At 45.2% G+C, this 19,121-nt stretch overlaps 2 protein-coding genes across 3 annotated transcripts; both read right to left on the bottom strand.

Annotated features, from left to right (window-relative positions):
- Window positions 1-16: 16 nt before the first annotated feature.
- Window positions 17-3,215, bottom strand: LOC119355070 (neutral/alkaline invertase 3, chloroplastic-like). Its single transcript, XM_037621855.1, has 6 exons — window positions 2,539-3,215; window positions 2,014-2,182; window positions 1,709-1,920; window positions 799-1,292; window positions 667-715; window positions 17-529 (listed from the first exon to the last, which is right to left on the bottom strand). The coding sequence occupies exons 1-6, from the start codon at window positions 3,052-3,054 to the stop codon at window positions 200-202; spliced, it is 1,770 nt and encodes a 589-aa protein (XP_037477752.1). The 5' UTR covers window positions 3,055-3,215; the 3' UTR covers window positions 17-199.
- A 5,403-nt stretch (window positions 3,216-8,618) lies between these two features.
- Window positions 8,619-14,178, bottom strand: LOC119355068 (histone deacetylase 9-like). 2 transcript variants are annotated; one of them, XM_037621851.1, is made up of 14 exons: window positions 13,964-14,178; window positions 13,278-13,390; window positions 13,066-13,183; window positions 12,448-12,522; window positions 12,161-12,380; window positions 11,871-11,934; window positions 10,785-10,877; window positions 10,590-10,698; window positions 10,320-10,369; window positions 10,156-10,246; window positions 9,838-9,908; window positions 9,559-9,657; window positions 9,304-9,370; window positions 8,619-9,014 (listed from the first exon to the last, which is right to left on the bottom strand). In XM_037621851.1, the coding sequence occupies exons 1-14, from the start codon at window positions 13,998-14,000 to the stop codon at window positions 8,929-8,931; spliced, it is 1,293 nt and encodes a 430-aa protein (XP_037477748.1). In that variant the 5' UTR covers window positions 14,001-14,178; the 3' UTR covers window positions 8,619-8,928. The 2 variants fall into 2 exon arrangements, with proteins under 2 accessions (XP_037477748.1, XP_037477749.1); XM_037621852.1 differs by lacking the exon at window positions 13,964-14,178 and having other exon boundaries at window positions 13,274-13,390.
- Window positions 14,179-19,121: the final 4,943 nt, after the last annotated feature.

Genomic DNA, 19,121 nt, shown 5'->3' with positions numbered 1-19,121 from the left:
AGTGAATGCTGTGCTGTGCTGCGAAAACCTTGATAACAATTAACCAACCATAAACAGAGTGACAGTGTCTCAAAGCGGGCATTTCCTCTAGACAAGTTCACTGTAATATGTACAAATCCTGGAGGTATATGTGCGATTCGCACAAAAAACTACACCGCTACATCTAAGAACCCCCCTAACATTGGAGCTGCTGTTAGACTTACACAATGTAGGTCTTCTTCGGGGCTTTCCTGCCACGCTTCCTGTTCGGGCTGCATGAATCAGCCATGAGATTAAAAGCATTAGCAAATTCCTCGTCTTCGTTGTTACAAAGTATTCTAGACTTTTCAGGGTTTTCGAGCAGCAGCTTGGCCACAAGGAAGCCCGCAATGGACCACGTTTGGAATAGTCGAGCTTGTTTGCCGATGAACCGCCCCCGCTTAGTATCGTAGTATTCAGGCCATTTATCCACGGAAATACGCCTCTCAGCCACCTCCACGGCTCTTGCTGCAATCTCAGGCCGGTTCATCTTGATACATGCCACCGTGAGCTGCCAAAAGAAAAACAAGAAACTGATTGACATTTACAATCAAGAGCAAATGGTGCTAAGTAATCAATCCAAACACTCGACAAGGTGGTTTGCATAGTACACATCAAAATTTCAAACATGATGCTTAAGTTGCAAACCTGCCACAACAATGTTGGCCAGGAACCTGCATTATGGTATGACCAAGGCCTGCAGCAAAACAAAATAAATGTTATGAGCAGATGCAAACGATCTGCAAGACTCGCAGAAGTAGGCAACAATCTAGGACTCACGTGTTTTTAGGGTCACTCCCTGTAATGTATTTCCACTCTTGATCCTCGAGAGCAGGATAACATATCTTCAATGGCATTTCTGCCACTAGATCAGACCATTTGGCTTCAACTAGATCCAGAATAGCATGGGATTGACGGGTTGTTGCCAAACTGCTTACTATAGACCACAAGTTCCCCAGAGAAAAGAATCGGAAATCCATGTGAGCTGGTTGCAGGTTTCCAATTAAGTAACCCCCTTCCGGAGGGATCCATTCAACTAGCCAGGGGGGAATCTGATCAGGATATATGTTAAACTTGTTGACAGCATCATAAGAATATTCTTCTGTTTTGTATCGATATATCTCATTTAGCTTTCTCTTGTCAAGCCAGTAATATTCCCTAATATGAAAAGAGAGCGCCATAAGCCTGTTATTTAGGGCACGGATCAAGTCAGCAGATCCATCTTCTGGGGTAAGCATCTCACGTGCACACAAGAGGGCTGAATAGAACAGTGACTGCACAAGAAATGAAAATGATATATGAGAAATCATGCATAAATAGCAGAAAGTAATCCTCACTCATCTACAGAATAGCACGGGAGGATCACGTGGCACTATTAACCATAATCTTAGAATGACCTGAATAACCATGTTTTTAAAGACAGGTGCTTCGATTGGCCAATATTTGTGGTTTCAGGCCAGAACTGTGCGTGCAGTGAAATGAGTGACACCCAAAAAGAATTTAAGACATGTAAGAACTCTCTCATTCCTTGTGTAAAAATATACCAGACTCCATAACTGTATTTACTATTTAGTGCCTGTGCCATCGTCATATATGTTTGTGTTGGTATGGTTATGTGCTTTTTGCTGTTTGTTGTGTGTGTGTGTGTGTGATGTTTCACTGCGCTGTTACTTTCGGACATTTGTGCTACCTGAATCTCCAGTGGGTGTCCATGGATACCCATTCGACGATCCATCATGCAGGATCCATCAGTGACTAGCAATGTGGGGAACATGTCAAACCCATCAGCTAAGCAGAGCTTCAAGATCAATTTTATTCCAGTCTGGACATCGATTCTCTCATGAAATGAAAGATCTCCTGAACATTTTCCGTATGCCCTCAGTAATATGATCCACCATAGACCTGAAAACCATCATTAAGGCTCTTTTTTTATGCTATACGTGTATTAACAGAGTCAACATTACCTGAATTAAAAGGTTTATTAAAAAACCTTACCTGAATCAACTGGTGCCACACGGCCTATAGCAGCCTCCCCAAAATCAGGATCGAGGACTTCCTCAGTTGCGCCCTCTTCATCACCTTCAAGCGGAACGACACGCACCTTGAAACTAGCTGGCATCAAGCCTTGCCCTGGACTGTGGCAGTCCATGGTTTTCTCCCAGCTCTATAGATGGTCAACAATCAGTTTTTACAAATTATTACAAGCTTCATACTCCCTCCGTTCCAAAATAAGTGTCTTAAGCTTAGTACAACTTTGTACTAAAGTTAGTACAAAGTTGAGACACTTATTTTGGGACGGAGGAGTACATGATAGGCAGTACATTGAGCAGAATGGTATCCTGATTTGTTGCCTTCAACTAATAATTTCATATAGGTTGTGCTTAATCTTATTGGAACTGAGGAGCATCAGCATGAATGATTCAATTGCATACACATTATTATAACACAAGTAAGAGGAGCATCTGTATTGACAGACACCAACCGACCGAAATACTCCAACCAGTATGAAGGGTGGGTGACCTGGAGCTGGAGCGTGTGCAGGATGAAGTTGCGGACGATGTCGTACTCCCCCTTGAGCAGGAAGGCGATGCCCGAGGGCACGAAGTCCCGGATGAAGACCTGGTCGTAGTTGAGCGGGCTGGAGTCGTTGGGGTCGCAGGCGGCGATGGTGCCCACGGGGCTGCCGCAGTAGCTCACCACCGACTCCCGGAGCAGCGCCCACGCCTCCTCCTCCAGGTCGCTCGCCGCGCGCCGCCTCTGCTGCGGCGCGTGGTCGGCGGCGCCGTTCAAGTCCCTCCCGGCGACATCGCCGGCGGGAGCGGGAGGCTTGAGGGCGGGGTCATGGTCGTGCGCTCTCGTGTTGCTGCTGGGATGCAGCGAGCTGGCGGCGCGGGGAGGGCTCCGCCTCCTCCCGCCCTTCCTCCTCGCATGGGATCCGAACCCGACCCCGACCCTGAGGGAGGTGGGCCGCGGGGGCGCCGCGCCGGAGCATCCGAGATGCAGGCGCAGCGGGGCGGCAGCCTGTGCGATCCCCATGCGCTGGGAGGAGCCCTCGAATCGAACCGCAAAAGCGAAAGTGACGGGATTGATTGGCTGTGCGGCGGGCACGAGGGGGATGCAAACAAAGGCGTTCGAGTGGGCGAAGCGAAGCGCCGTTTTGGCTTCTTGTCGCTGAGGCCGTCCGTCACGGAGGGGTGGGCGACGGGGAGGATCGGAGACCCGTGCGTGGCCACCACTCGGCGCTTCTCTCCGTCTACACGCCACGCCTCGATGCTCTCATCTAGTTTTGCCTCTATGAACGTTATCTTTTTTTTCCGGGCAAATCAGGGAGCTTTTATTCAACAAAAGTGTTCTCCCGGCAATCAGCCAAAAGGCTGGTCACCAAGAAGGCATGCACGTTTTGCACAGAGATGCGCCGGTAGATTTGCTGCCCTGTTTACATGTTGAACCTCAAATACCGAAAAATCAAAAACTAGCTCTCCTATTTCATCTAGGATAGGGGCCACAATCGAACGTGAATTGCGGCGAGAATTCCAGAGTTGCACTAACTCCTGACAGTCGGTCTTCATTATCACGTGTGATATGCCACGAAGTTTTGCAAAAAGCACTGCCTCTCGCAATGATAGAGCTTCCATAATCAATGGATCTGAAATGTCACCGAACGGCTTGCACCATGCGCACAGTAGCGCTGACGCGGAGCGAGCAACACCACCCGCGCCTCCTCGGCCATCCGCCACATTGAGTGCACCATCGGTCGATATTTTGATCATACCTTGTTCAGGTGGTCGCCATCCGAAGCCTGGTAGAAGTGTAGCTTCTTTCCGCGGTAATTCCAGCAGCGCTAGGGCCTCCCTCGTCGACCTGATGGCTGCTGTTGGGTCTCTTCCTTCTTCCCCATGCTTGATCCGATTGCGAGAATGCCAGATCGTCCACATGATGGTAATAATCTTTGCTCGATCTTCATCTCTGACCCGGTCTCCACATAGGATGTCTCTGGCCCACGAGTGTGGGTGTAGTCGAGGAAGCCTCAGATCAAACCAAGCACAAGCTTCGTTCCAGAAGCGTCGTGCATGGGAACATTGAATGAGCGCATGCATGAGATCCTCCTCCCTTGCCAGACAAACTTTGCAAGTATCTAAGACTGCAATATGGCGATGCTTTAGAGTGCTTTCGTCCGGTAGGATCCCTCTCAGTACCCGGCACCAGAACACTCGAACTTTTGGGATCACTTTCCACAAGGCCGTCCACATCTGTTTATCATCTCGAGAAGCGCCGGTAGCCGTCCCTTCCTCTAGAGCAAAACGCTCGTTCTGAGTCATTAGAGCACGGTACGCCGATTTAACAGTGTAGTTGCCTGATCGTTCAAAAGCCCAAGCATAGAAGTCCTCTCCTCCTCCCCTTCTGATTGGGAAGTTAAGAATGGCATCAGCATCCGGGGCGATGAAGGTTGTCCTAATCAGATCCTGCCTCCACGTCCAGTTATCAATATCAATGAGATCCGAAACTGTCTGAACCGGCGTGTTTGGAGGTTTTAGCAGAGGTGACATAGATATGGTTCCTGGAATCCACTTGTCCTGCCATACATCGATGGATCTCCCATCTCCAACTCTCTTGATAAGGCCCGCTTGCAGTGCTTCCCTGCCAGCAATGATGGCTCGCCAAGTCGCTGACGCTGACTTTGGAACAGAAGCATGCAAGAAATCTGTGTCCGGAAAGTACCGGCCTTTCATTACTCTTGCGCAAAGAGAATTAGGGTTAGTCATAAACCGCCAACCATGCTTCCCGAGCAGCGCAAGATTGAACTGATGAGGGTCACGAAACCCCAAACCACCTTGGCACTTTGGGGTAGCCAGCTTCTTCCAGGAAACCCAATGCAACGCATTTTTGTCAATAGAGCTGCTCCAGAAAAATTTGGCCATTGGTGAAGTCAAACTCTTGCACACCTTCTTTTCAATAAGAATGTACTCATTGAGTACGTGGGAATCGCCTGAACAACTGATTTCAGCAATGTTTCACGACCTGCGCATGCAAGTAGTTTCTCAGACCATCCCTGTATCTTCCCGCGAGCTCTCTCCCCGATGTGGTCGAAAGTACCGCTTGTGATGCGGCCAACCGCCGTGGATAGCCCCAGGTAACGCTCGCTAAAGGCCTCGACGTCGATGTTGAGAACCGATTTAAGCTGCTGTTTGAGCTGGGCCGGCGTGTTGGAGCTGAAATAAATAGCACTCTTAGTACGATTAACACACTGACCCGATGCTTCCCCGTAAATCCTGAGGATGTCATTCAATCTCTCTGCACTTTAGGCGGTTGCAGTAACGAAGATCAAGCTGTCGTCCGCGAACAGCAAGTGTGACACCCATGGCGATCTGTAGCTCACTCTTATACCTCTATCGATGTGCCCATTATTGTAAAATTTCAGCAAAGAGGAGAAACCCTCCGCACAGAGCAGAAAAAGGAAAGGTGATGCCGGGTCACCTTGTCTCAACCCACGCGAGGGTGTAAAGAAGGGCAGCAGCTCCCCGTTTACCAGGACTGAGAAGCATACCGAAGATACACACTTCATGATCAGCCGGACAAAGACCATGTTGAAACCCAACTTCGTGAGAATAGCCTCAAGAAAATGCCATTCGACACGGTCGTACGCTTTCATCATGTCTAGTTTAATTGCACAAGCATAGTTCTTCCCTTTTTTCCGCCTTCTCATTGTGTGCACACTCTCATATGCAACTAGGACATTGTCAGTTATGAGCCGTCCAGCGACGAACGCGCTTTGTTCTTCACTGATTATCACATCCATATATGCTCTCATTCGGTTCGTCACACACTTTGAAGCAATCTTGTATAGAACCGAGCATAATGCAATGGGTCTGTACTGCGATATGAACTGGGGATGCCGTACCTTGGGGATCAAAGTGATAGAAGTGTCGTTCAAACCCACTGGTAGTTCTCCACCGTTTAGAAAATCCAACACTGCCGCAGTTACTGCCTCACCTACTAAGCTCCAGTGACGCTGATAAAACCCCGCAGTGAAACCGTCTACCCCCGGTGCTTTGGAGGGAGCCATTTGAAACAAGGCTGCCCTGACTTCCGCCGCCGTATAGGGTTTTGTTAATTCCACGTTAATGTCATCCGTGACCTTAACTGGAACATGAGTGAGCAGCTCGGTAGAATCCATAAAACCTTGGGATTCATATAAATTCCTATAGAATGTTTGAACCTCACTCTTATCTTCCTCTTCATTTGCGCAAACCGAGCCATCCGCTCGACATAAACCTTGTATTTTGTTAATACGTTTCCTTTGAGCTGCCTGAGCCTGGAAGTATGCAGTATTACGGTCGCCTTCTCTCAGCCAAGGAACACGAGAACGCTGCCGTAGCAAAATCTCCTCCTGGTGAAGGGCCTCGCGCAGCTGTCGGACCACAGTTTTTTCCTCCTCCGTTAGCCCTCGTCCCACCGAACGACACCGAAGATTGTCGAGTCTTTTCTGTAGCTGTCTGACTCGGCGAGTTAAGCAGCCAAACTCACGAGACCCCCAAGGTTCAAGCGTTTCCTTCAGATGATGCAGTGAGTCCGCAATACCTTGGAGACCCGGACCTCTATTTGCCTCTTGCCACGCTGCAGAAACTATACGGTCATAGTCCACATGCGATGACACACGTTCTCATATCGAAACTGTCTCTTTGCTCATGACATGTTCGTAAGCTTTTCCTTTATCTCCGCTACAACAAAACAATGATCTGATTCAACAGAAGGTAAGTGTCTGATTCTGATGTATTGAAAGTGTTGCAGAACTCTTCATTGGCAAAGGCTCTATCCAGCCTCGCCTTGACATTTGCATCACCTGCCTGCCGATTGTCCCGGGTGTAAGCTGTGCCTGACCACCCCAAATCTTGGAGGGCCACCTCATCGGTAACTTCTCTGAAAGCTCTCATTTGTCTCTCAGGCCTAGCTGCCCGACTGAAGTGTTCATTAGCATAGAGAGTTTCATTAAAATCACCCATACAAATCCAGGCCGCATGCGGCATGATGTACAAAGTACGTAGGAAACGCCAACTATGATGTCTATCTTCAGCTCGCTCGGGGCGCTCCATAAAAACCAGTAAACCTCCACTGAAAGGAGTTTTGATCTTTGTATTTAACAGTAGCATCAATATGTCCATAACTATAGTTTTTCAGATCAACAATAACATCATGTGACCAAAAGAGCCCGATGCCACCACTAAGGCCTACACTATCCACTGCAAAGCACCCGTCGAAGCCTAGATGTCTTTGCAAGTCCTCAACTCTCTTCCCCTTAATTTTTGTTTCCATGACAAAGAGAAGAGTGGGTCCTTCTAGCTTCACAATGCTGCGAAGCTCTCGAACCGCCTCGGGGTTCCCAAGCCCCCGACAGTTCCATGAGAGGCAATTCATTGGGCTGGGCAGGACCGGTCACCGGTCTCTGCCGAGTTGTCAGGCGTAGACCTCTTCTTCTTTGGTTCCCGAACAAGATCCTCATCATCTTCTCCACCTGCAGTCCTTGTACTCGGATCCAGATTTTCTGGAGTTTGTGCTGCCGTAAGAAGCAACTGCTTCGGTTGATATACTACAGTCGGTCCCTCCTTTCTCTTATAGCGAGTGTTCTCTTTGTTCTTCAAGGGCGAGACCACCTCCTCCCCCGCATCTTGCTTGGATTTTGTTCTAGAATTCCTCGTCTCTTGCTTGCTGTTATGGTCAGACTTCTGGCCCCTGGAGGAATTTTCGCTACCTGCTGGATACCTGTTCTCATCAAGATCCGAATGACCCAGCCGCCCACAAGAGAAACAGAAGTATGGGATTTGTTCATATTGTATGTCATAAGAATCCACCTTCTTTCTCCTCGCCGAATCAATAAGCACCCATCTCCTCATTGGTTTATTGACCTCCACCGATACTCTATCTCGAAGGTAGCCTCCGTTGTGATCAAACTTAGCAATCTGAACCTCTTTATCTATCATCCTGGCTATTGGGAGGCTCCATGCATCATCTCTCAAATTATAGGGTAAATTAAGAACCCTAGCCCAAACCTGCAGGCGATCGAACTTGACCTCATCTGGGCGCATGCACTCTTCAAACTCGGCCAAGATGACCGCATTCTTGTTGATGTGCCAAAGCGATCCTGCCCAAACTCTGTCACGGTCTCGCTCGGACTCAAATTCAGCCACAAACATATTCGCTCCAGTCGAGCAGAACTGCAGTCCTCTAGGGTTTCCTCAAACCGGTCGCAAAGCATTGCCAATGGTGTGTATATGATACTGATTGCGGTACAGAACCTTACCAGCCAGCAACCACTTCACCGGAGCACCATCCAGACGGTCATCTATGACGAGAGGAGTCGCCTCCTCCTCGGATATGTCCAGCTTTCCCAGCGCTTCCTCAAGTTTCTCCCTCGCCGATCTGGTATTATTCGATCCCGAGTTCGCCTGCGTCGTCTCCGCCGCGGGTGGTGTAGCCATCACCCTCGCCGAGTCCTTGGGGCGGCCCGCCGATGAGATCCGCGGCCGCCGATCGGTTTCCACGTCGAAACCCTAGCGCCACCAGGGAGCCCTAGGTTTCGGGGAAAAAGTAGTCCTCTATGAACGTTATCAATCAGTTGCTTTTCCAAATTCAAAAAGGCCATACATACAAATACAAGAATAATCCAAAGGCTAAATAAAAAATTACGTACGTACTGAAATGATGGTATTTTAAGTAAGTACAAATGTGAGATCGTACAATGCTGTACAAGTCAGCAAGTGTTACGTTCTCCCACAATGCTCTCCAGCCCTAGCGTCAGATCCTAAAATGTCAATCAGCCAACTATTCCCCATCCCACGATGTTATAAACTGAACAGCAGCTGCTGCGGGAAAGACTTTCAGCTTCCACCTACATACATCGTCAAGATGCCGATCTCAATGTCCGCCGTCATCGTGATCATTGTCGTTGTCGCCTTCATAGTACTCGTCGTCACGATGAACCTGCTTGTCTTGGGTATGCTCTGCATGACATAATACACACTTCTGTAAGAAAATAGAAATATGATGGCACGGTTCAGAAGGACTGGAGACAATACCAGGCAAGGAGCTGGCTGAATGAAGAAGAATACAACCAATTTAAGAATAAATAGATAACAAAATGGACCGCATTTACTTCATTTCAGGGGAAATTTCTCATTATGTGGCGCGCACATGCTTCGAGAGGACAATGGCGAGTTAGCACGGAGAAATCATCAAGTTTTTACTTGTCCATATGAGCACTGCAAGACATGCCAGAGGTATTTCACTTACGATCAACACGTTCATCAGGATCCAGCTCGTCTTCATCAAAATCCGGGACATAGAAATCGGGTGGAACCTGCAAAATAAACTCATTATGTATCCGGTCTCTGCTCAGAAACAACAAACTACACTATCCTGGTGGAAGCAAGAAAGTTAAAGACAACAAAAGATGCAAAGGCATATTATAGTCTTCACATGGTATCCATCCCCGGTTTCAATTGGGATGTTTCAACAATCAACATGCGGACGAGAATACAAACTAACCTCTTGCATCTGAACGCCAGGTGCATGTTGTATGGCCCGCAAACTCTCCATTACTTGCACTTTGATTGAACTGAGATACGTCTTACTATTCAAGTTGTCCTGGTCCATTCATCAATAGGAAGACAAATATCATTTGCACATCTACACACCTCTAAAGAAAGAAATTGATATTCTAGTTAAGCGTACCCAACATATAAAAACATGACGCACCAAACAACAGTTAAATCCACAACACCAGGCAGGCATAGAGTTAGAAAGATCAGTCAGAAAGGTTCATACCATGTTCAGATTTGGTACTTTCAATGTATAATCTGGACCGAAGTATTCAATGTATTCATTGTCAGGGATCTCTGCAAAGAAAATGCCATGTAAAACTCCAGACAATGGATAACCACTAAGGAAGAATTGCTTATGGAGAGTAGTTCTATAAGGGAAGAGTATTGGGACAATATTGGATTTATTTTCACTTTTCACCTTACAAGATCAAGAAAAGAAGAAAAAGAATACAAGAAAAATGCCGCTATATTGAAGGATTATACTAGCTACTGTCACTCAAACCAACAAGGTTAAGGGGAGCAGAACAAACAAATGAGATACCATTTGGGAGTTCTGTGTCTAGAAGAACCCCAGTTTCAACAGCCCAACAGCGTGCTACATTCTCTTTGGTGTACCCACCACCTCCTGTCACCTGCATGTTTGAAAATACATGAATATCCTAGAAAGAGCAAAAATAATCATACAATGATAGTTTTCTCCCTTACCAGCAGCGGGATTTTAAATTTCTTAACAAACTTTACACATTCAGCATGGCCTGTTTATGGAAACAGATCAAGTTAGTAAGTATAATAATAGATTATCCGAGTGAGTTAGCTCAATGAAACTAAAGTCCAAAGGACCCAAATACCATCAACGCAAGAAAATTCTCAGAATACACAAATTCAACAGTGGGGACAAGGTAATCACGGTTAGTTTATACATCTGATGTTTTGCCAAATCTATAGTAGCACGTAATATCAAGTTTTAGAGAGTACCTTCTATTGAAAGATTGAAACACCCTAGGCGGTCTCGCGCCAATGAATCAGCCCCACATTGAAGAACAATAGCACCTGGCAGATATGTCTCAACAACTTTGGCAATAATCTACATGATAAGCAACATTACGTACCTCAATAAGAGTAGAGAACAAGAACAAGAATAAACATAAAGTAATGCACATCGACTTTTACTGTTTTAAAAAGGCGAGTAAAGCTGCTGTCATCTATGCCATCTTTAAGTGGGATGTTGATTGCATAATATCTTCCTTCCCTGTCTCCTATATCCTTCAAAATGACAGCCAGGTAAATTGATATGAAGAGCACATCCTTACAAAATGAAGCTAAATTTTTTAAAGCTCTCATCATCATTACTTAACAGCACGTGATATTGAACTATTTAAAAACAAAGCAAGATGCAGGCTCTGTAAGTGCCATTTTTTTCAGCATGTTAATAAATAGAAAAGCGCACATTTCTGCTCATATCGAACCTTGCCATTCCTCTATGTGAGTTACAAACTCTAGTTGATGAGATAATTTTGATTGGAGAACTCGCAACTCAATCAAAGACAATTGCGTAAAGAAACCCTTCCACTCATACAGATGCACGCATAAAATATGTGCAAAAATAGCATTATGGCAAAAGTAAAGACCCAATACAAAAACGATAAAGTGAATCTTCAAATGATGGTTCAAGCATGACCGCAAGGGTTGTGTTGGTCAGTTGACAGCTTCTATTCTTCTAAGCTCAGATGATAATACATGCATCAGAATGAAGAACATCCTTTTTGGCACTACCGCTTATCAAATATAGATCATAAACCTCCACCATTCCCAAATATGATGCTGGCTATTTGGATAGAATACCGCACCAAGATTGTCCAGTAATAGAGACAAGAGTTCAATGATAAAAGTCACATACTTACATGTTCTACTTCTAGGTGGACAGGAGAGAGTGAAGAAAAGAAGAAACTGAAGTATGTCACGATGGTTCCTAAAATTATTGATTACCTCCAGTACCATCAGCTTTGAGTAATATTATGCTAAAACCCATTGTAACTCAGTTTGTAAATGTCTCTTCTATTTCATACAATTGAGAGTTCATATTCCAACTTTAATCGACATAAGTAAATAGGGGACAACAAACACCATAAAACTCATGCCCAATATTGAGCACAAACTAAGATACAAACTGAAAATAATAGCGATGAACTACTGAGAAATTAAGTAAAAGCAACTACATAAAATGTATATTCATAAAGCTTGTCAGTGGAACATTACCTTAATATCACCTGTGCCAGGAAAGAACATGTCACCATACTTGTGGAAACTTACAGTCATTACCCTGCAAATATGTATAGACAAAATCAGATTGGAAATCTAAAGGCTCTCAAAGAGACAGCGGCATTACTATACAGCAACCTCACACTAGACAGAGCCAGAGATTAGCAACTAAAATGAATATATGGTGATAACAAAAGAGTAGGCATCTATGGAGGCTCTGAAGATCAGTGAGACACATCCTATCAACAATTACAGTCATGTATTTTACTATCCATAAAAGCATGAACCTGTCAGTGAAATAGAAGGCTTCTTCAACTCCATCTCCATGATGGACATCAATGTCAATATAGAGAACCCTAGCATGATACTTGAGAAGCTCCAGAATTCCCAAAACCAGGTCATTAATGTAGCAGAAGCCTGACGCCTCACACTTCTTTGCATGATGCAGCCCACCAGCCCAATTAATAGCAATATCACATGTTTTATGATTTAGTCTTCGAGCCGCATCTGAAAAATAAAGAAATGCTTAGAGAGATCACAAAACAGAAAGAAGCATTGGCAATTTTCCTATTACCTAGAGTTCCTCCAGCATAGATTTGGCAGAACTCAAACAAATCATCAAAGACCGGGCAGTCCTCTCCAAGGTTGTCTGGGACAATGATTACAATGACGAAGTCAGATAAGTGAAGTAAGAATACCCCAAATACATGGAGATGTGATTTTTAGCAATTCCATTTAGTACAACAGGCATATTGTGGAAATTATAGCAGACAGTTCTTCATTTAAGTGCAAACAGCTAAGCTTCCATTTGGATACAACAATTTGTTGAGAGATCAGACCATCTTACTGTGTTCCGCTTCTATTTTAAGCATACATCCAAAGACCTAAGCTAATATAGCACTACCTTAGATTCAGGTAAATCATTTTGGGAGTTTTGGGTTAGGTGTCAGAAGTTACGCAAGTTTGACCAAATGCTGCTGGCGTTTGGTTCATATAAACAACTGTGGCGAGCCACAAATTCTTAGGCACGTGGCACATGGTCCACTCGTCATACACATGTTCTAACCAAGTTTTGACATGATTTTTTTACAGCTAAATATAAGCAAGCAATATATGCGGCGTGTATTTTATTGTGAAAATAGCAAAGCCTGGGAGAGTAGTCTGTAAAAGAGAAAAATATCATCATTCATACATCTAGTTAATTCACTTGCATACAAGTGCTGGGTATCAGGAGTTATTCGGTGCAAGAATTCCACATAATCAGCAGAATGGAACTGCGCAAGCTCTGTTGGATATGCTTTGTGGGGTCTCTGCAAAATCCAATGGGAGCAAAATAAGGTAAACGACACATTTAAACAATTCATAATTACAAAGAAAGGGGATGAACAATAATTCAATACCGACATATATCTCCATTTTCTTGTGAAGATCATATGATAACACGAGATGGTGTGTCATGCAAAGGCGATGCGGTTTCATCGGGTGATTTGGCCCAAAGTACACATTGCCAACATCCCCTGAGATGTTCGGTCACAGAAAAGTAACCAAGTAAGCAATCATAAAAGGTTGAACAGCAAAAAAACTTATATAGTGTTGAAGGTGTGTGGATTTTCTACAAACAACACAGTTAAGGAACTAGTCATGAGAACCAAATCAAATAACTAGCGCAGAAATTTTTACCATTTGACTTCCTTATCGACCAAGAATGAAGCATACACTAATGCAAATTTTACAATGCACCTACGGCTAGGGTTGAACAACTCAAGGAAATAGTAGGCCAAAGAACAGGGACACGCCAATTCTAGTTGAACAGATCACAATGGCACGTAGCATCAAGTAATTTTCCTTGTCGCATAACCATAGCACAGGATTCGACTGCAATGACCCATGCTGACGTCTTGCCACTACAAATCGGCGAAACAAGCACAACATACCACTATGCCCACACAGTATTTCCCCCTACTTTCGAAATTGCCAGATGAGACACCTAGGAGGAGTAAGAGTAACGAATTGCGACTAGGGGAGAACTAGGTATGAACGGTGGTTGGTTGGGGGGTGGGGTTGCAGAAGAGGGGGCGTAGGGAACATACCATCGTAGAAATAGGATATCCTGTCTTTCTCCAACATGACCGCGCTCTCGAGCGGCCGCCTGCCTCTACAGGCGGAGGCGGCGCCAAATGGGGGCAGCCGGGGAAGCCGACAGCGAGTTCGCGACGGCGGAGGCGGAGGCGGCGGCGGAAGTTGGGGCGGTCGTGCGTGAGGAGGAAGGGGAAAACCGAGCGAGGCGATGGCTCTGGGGAACGTTCTGGACCGGCATGGACAGTCAGGATCGTGTTGGTACCATGATCGAACGGTCAAAGTTATTGCGCGGGTGAATTATTTCGCCTCGATTGGTACTCAAAAGTACTGGGTTTTTTTTTAGTTGGAAGTACTGCTATTTCTGATTCTGTACAAAATACTGTATTACTCCCCATTAGTTAGTCTTCGTCGGTCTAAAAACAACTGCTACTCAAACGAATGTATGTAACGAAATACGTCTAGATATCTTCGCTTGAGCACTAGTTATATTTAGATATAGCGAGTATTTTCTGAACTAGTGAAATGTACTCAGGGGTCTAACTTAGCTGAACCATTCTTTTGGTCAAACATTTTAGCCGAGCCTGTAGGAACATCAGGGTTCTATAACTTGCGGCTGGATTCAATTTATTTTATAAACATCTAGGTGGCTAAATCAACATATTTAATTTAGTATGTATATAGTAGTTAACAAATGATATTTATAATTTTGGTCCAATCTAAACACAAGCAAACTTGAGACCATACCATGTTATCTCAGCTTATGCTTCTTTACTCAGGGAAATTGAATTAAATATTTGTAGGGGAATTAGTATTATTCATGTGTAGCCGGCATCAGAACATTGTTCATGACTATATGGATAAGTATGCCCACACAAAACAACTGAAAGATCGTGGATATCGCCTAGAGGGGGTGCATAGGCGCTTTAAGATAATTACGGTTTAGCCTTGAACAAATGTGAAATAAAACTAGCGTTTAATTTGTCAAGCACAAAACCTAAATTGAATAGGCTCACCTATGTGCACCAACAACTTATACTAAGTAGGATAAACAACTAAGTGATAGCAAGATATATATCATGTCATATTATGGCTATTGCAAAGTAAAGTGCATAATTAAAGAGCTCGGGTAAGAGATAACCAAGGCACGCGGAGACGACGTTGTATCCCCAAGTTCACACACTTGCAGATACTAATCTTCGTTTGGAGCGGCGTGGAGGCACAATGCTTCCAAAGAAGCCATTAGGGCCATCGTAATCTCCTCACACCATCGCACAATGCAAGATGTCGTGATTTCACTAAGGGACCCTTGAGGGCGATCACCGAACCCGTACAAATGGCAACCCTTGGGGGCGGTCACCAAACCCGTACACTTTGACAACCCTTTGGGCGGTCACTGGAACCCGTACAAATTACTCGAGGCAATCTTCATACCCTAATTGCAGACCCCGACGCAAGCCCGGAGCTTTACACCACAATGATTGAGCTCTGAGACACCACAAACTGTCTAGGGCGCTCAAGCACCCAAGAGGAACAAGCTCTAGGGTACCAAGCAGCCAAGAGTAATAAGGTTGTCAACTTTTCACTTTCACGTATCACTGTGGAGAACTCAAACTGATGCAACTAATGCAATGGCAAGGGCACACTGGGGGCCCAATTCCCTCACTCTCAAATCCCACCAAAGCAACGAAAGCTATGGAGGAATATAAGAGGAAGAACAAGAAGGAGAACACCAAAAACTCCAAGGGGTTCCCCTCACATAGAGGGGGAAGTGATAGGTGGAAATGTGGATCTAGATCTCCTCTCTCTCCCTTCCCCCAAACACTAGCAAGAATCCATGAAGGGATTCAGAGATAGCAAGCTCAAAGAAGGTCAACAATTGGGACAAAACACGAGCTCAAAGGATGGGGACCAATGGGGAAGAAGGGCCCCTTAAATAGCCCCACCCCCCGAATCCAACCGTTATGCCCACAAGTCGTGCACAAGCGGTACTACCGCTCGAGGAGCGGTACTACCGCTTAGCATGGTCAAAACAACCCAACGAGGTAGAAAAATATGAATGGTAGTTCTGCCGAAGAGGTAGTACCGCTCGGGGGAGAGGTAGTACCGCTCGGGGAGCAGTGCTACCGCTTAGAGAGGTACTACCGCTCAAGCGAATTGGGTAACAGAAGCATAAGAATAAGCGGAAGTGGAAGCGGTGTAAGTGCATCTAGTGCCACCCCTAGTTGGTTTTGGAGTATTGACGACAAACCTAGTTGAGGGACTAATGTGTTTGTGAGAATTATAGGATAACACAGGTAGAAAGTCCCTCATTGATTCGGTTTTCCTACCAGAGATGACCCCTAAAAATGTATGAAGATATTGAAGTCAAAGGTGGTATATGAAGACATTCACATTGAAGACTATGACAAGAGAAGACATCGCATGAAGACTATGGAGCACGAAGACTTAGATCTTTCGTAGTTCTTTTTCTTCTTTGTTGAGTCATAGGAACCACCGTACTGTTAAGTGGGGTCCAAGAAAACCAGTCAGAATGACTGAAGTGATGCTTAACCAAAATCCTATGTCTTCGAGTGAAGACTATAAGAGCGAATCTTGTTCAGAGTTGGACAAGTCATCTTTGCTTGTAGCCCAAGTAAAGTTGCCGTGTGTGTTTGAAATCTGACCGTTGGAACACGTGTCAGTTCCTTAGTGACCCAAGGTCATTTTGGACAAATCAGGTCGGGTTGCCTAGTGGCTATAAATAGCCCACCCACTACAACCATAAACGATTGGCTGCTCAGAGTTAAAGTACGGCTTTTGTCGTTTGAGAGCAACCAACCTCGAAGCCTTTGAGAGAGAATTCCTTGAGAGGATAAAGCCCTAACCACCCAGAGCCAAAGAGTGTTAGGCATCACTCAAGTCTTCTTGTCTGTGTGATCTGAAGACTTATTACACTTGAGGACTGTGAATCCTCCAGCCGGTTAGGCGTCGCGTTCTGAGCATCCAAGAGTCATTGTGGATCGCCGGTGAACGAAGTCTGTGAAGGTTTGGAAGTCTACCTTGAAGACTTACCAGAGTAATTGGGCGAGGACTGGGTGTCCTCAGTTCAAGGGGTTGAGAATAAGGTGAAGACGAGGTCTTCTAAGTTGAATCTCAGCCTCCCTAACCAGACGTACAGTTGTCACAGCAACTGGAACTGGTCCAACAAATCATTGTCTTCAACGAGTCACTGGTTTCATCCTTCCCTTCCCTTTACTTACTGTTGGTTTTTGTGAAGTCATTATACGATAGCATCACCATTCGACTTCACTAAGTGATTACGTGTACTGATTGGCTTCTCAACATCTTCCTACCTGATCCTTACTGCCTAGCTGCTATTTGTCATTGTGCTTTCACTTCATTGAATACATGACTATGGTTTGCCTAGTGTAGTCTACCTTCCGCTACATGATAATAGGTTTATTTCTATCGTTTGTCTTCGAAACTTACATGTTTTGAAGACTTCCATAAAAATCGCCTATTCACCCCCCTCTAGTCGATCACTAGCACTTTCAATTGGTATCAGAGCAAGGTACTCCCTTATTCTGTGTGATTCGGTTTAACCACCTGGAGTTTTAGCTATGTCGACTGCAGGGATAATTAAAGTCTCCGCTGCGTGCCCCGTCTTCGATGGAACTGAATATCCCTACTGGAAGAATAAGATGTGCATGCATCTTGAAGCCATTGATGTCGACTTATGGTATGTCGTCAAGAACGACGTTCCCAAGCCTGGAGAAGGTGTCACTGCCGCTGATGTCAAGAAGTTCATTCAACTGGACTCTACTGCCAAGAATATCATCTGTGGTCATCTGACCAAAGGACAGTATGGCCGCGTGAGTGCCTTGGAAACATCTAAGCTAGTCTGGGACTGGCTATCCAAGGTCAACGAAGGCGTCTCAGCCCAGAGAGATTAGAGAATCAGTGTCCTTCGCAACCTCTTCAAGAGAAATGACAATGAGAATATCCAGCTCACGTTTGATCGACTCACTGACATCACAAATGAACTTCAAGCCCTCGGCGCTACTGAGATCACCAAGCATGAAGTCGTCAAGACACTCCTAAGATCACTTGACAGTTCGTTTGACACCCTAGCCCTGATGATTCAAGAACGTCCTGATTTCAAGACACTCGATTCGTCTAACATACTTGAGAGGCTCAACACACACGAGTTTCAGCTTTCTGAGAAAAAGAGACATCTACGGTCCCAACTATGGGCGAACTCGTGCCTTGAAGGCAAAGGTTGTCTCCTCATCTGAAGAAGAATCTGACAGCAGTTCTGATGATCCTGAAGACATTGGAAGGGAGCTTGCTATGCTTGTGAAGAAGTTACAAAAATTCACCAAGAAGAAAGGCCTCAGAAAGTCGTCACGATCAAGCTCAAGGAATGATGAAGCTTCTGCTCATGACTACAAGAAGAGAACATGTCACAAGTGCAAGAAACCTGGCCACTACAGCTCTGAGTGTCCACAGTGGAACAATGAGAACAAGAAGAAGAAGAAGAGCAAGGAGTATGACTCTGACGACAAGAAGAAGAAGAAATACTCAAAATCTTCTTCCAAGTCTTCCTCCAAGTCTTCATCACACAAGAAGAGCTCATCTGGCAAGGCACGTGCGTTTGTTGGCAAGGAAATGGACTCTGAGGATGAGTCCGCTTCTGAGGAGGCGGAGGTGGAGTCTGAGGAGGAGTCCGATTCTGGCATTGCAAGTCTGGCTACAGCATACGTTGCCAAGTCCATCTTCAACACTGAAGAAAATGACTTCATCACCGACACCGATGCAAATGACAAGGACTACTCCGCTCCTTCCTACTGCTTCATGGCACATGGTGCCAAGGTAAACACACGCACTACTCACTATCAAACATCTAGTGACGATGACTCTGATTGTGGTTCCAAACCTAGCTACAAAACACTTGCTAAAATTGCAACTGAACAACAGAAAACCATGAAACACATTCAAAAACTGTTAGACAAAAGCGATGATCTGTTAGACGCTGAAATGACTCGATCTCAGTCCTTAATTAAAGACATAAAAAATCTTCACGTTAAGTATGAGGAACTTGAAAGTCGTCATGAAACGCTCTCAACAGCTCATGAAAGGCTTTCCTATGATTATCTTCAAAGGGAGCAAGATCTTGAGAAATTGAGAGCG

Source organism: Triticum dicoccoides, chromosome 2A, assembly GCF_002162155.2.
Source record: "Triticum dicoccoides isolate Atlit2015 ecotype Zavitan chromosome 2A, WEW_v2.0, whole genome shotgun sequence".
NCBI lineage: Eukaryota > Viridiplantae > Streptophyta > Magnoliopsida > Poales > Poaceae > Triticum > Triticum dicoccoides.
Note: the sequence above shows the minus strand (reverse complement) of the source record. Positions and strands in the feature narration are given on the sequence as shown.

What these genes read in the sequence shown, in the direction of transcription:
- LOC119355070 (XM_037621855.1), bottom strand. Translation starts at nt 3,054, where the DNA reads ATGGGGATCGCACAGGCTGCCGCCCCGCTGCGCCTGCATCTCGGATGC. An exon ending in GGGAGTGACCCTAAAAACAC is followed by an intron (nt 716 to 798) that starts GTGAGTCCTAGA and finishes GTTTTGCTGCAG; the next exon opens with GCCTTGGTCATACCATAATG. An exon ending in GGCCAACATTGTTGTGGCAG is followed by an intron (nt 530 to 666) that starts GTTTGCAACTTA and finishes TTCTTTTGGCAG; the next exon opens with CTCACGGTGGCATGTATCAA.
- LOC119355068 (XM_037621851.1), bottom strand. Translation starts at nt 14,000, where the DNA reads ATGTTGGAGAAAGACAGGATATCCTATTTCTACGATG. An exon ending in TGCAAGTGAATTAACTAGAT is followed by an intron (nt 12,523 to 13,065) that starts GTATGAATGATG and finishes TCATTGTCCCAG; the next exon opens with ACAACCTTGGAGAGGACTGC. An exon ending in CTGGCGTTCAGATGCAAGAG is followed by an intron (nt 9,371 to 9,558) that starts GTTAGTTTGTAT and finishes TTTATTTTGCAG; the next exon opens with GTTCCACCCGATTTCTATGT.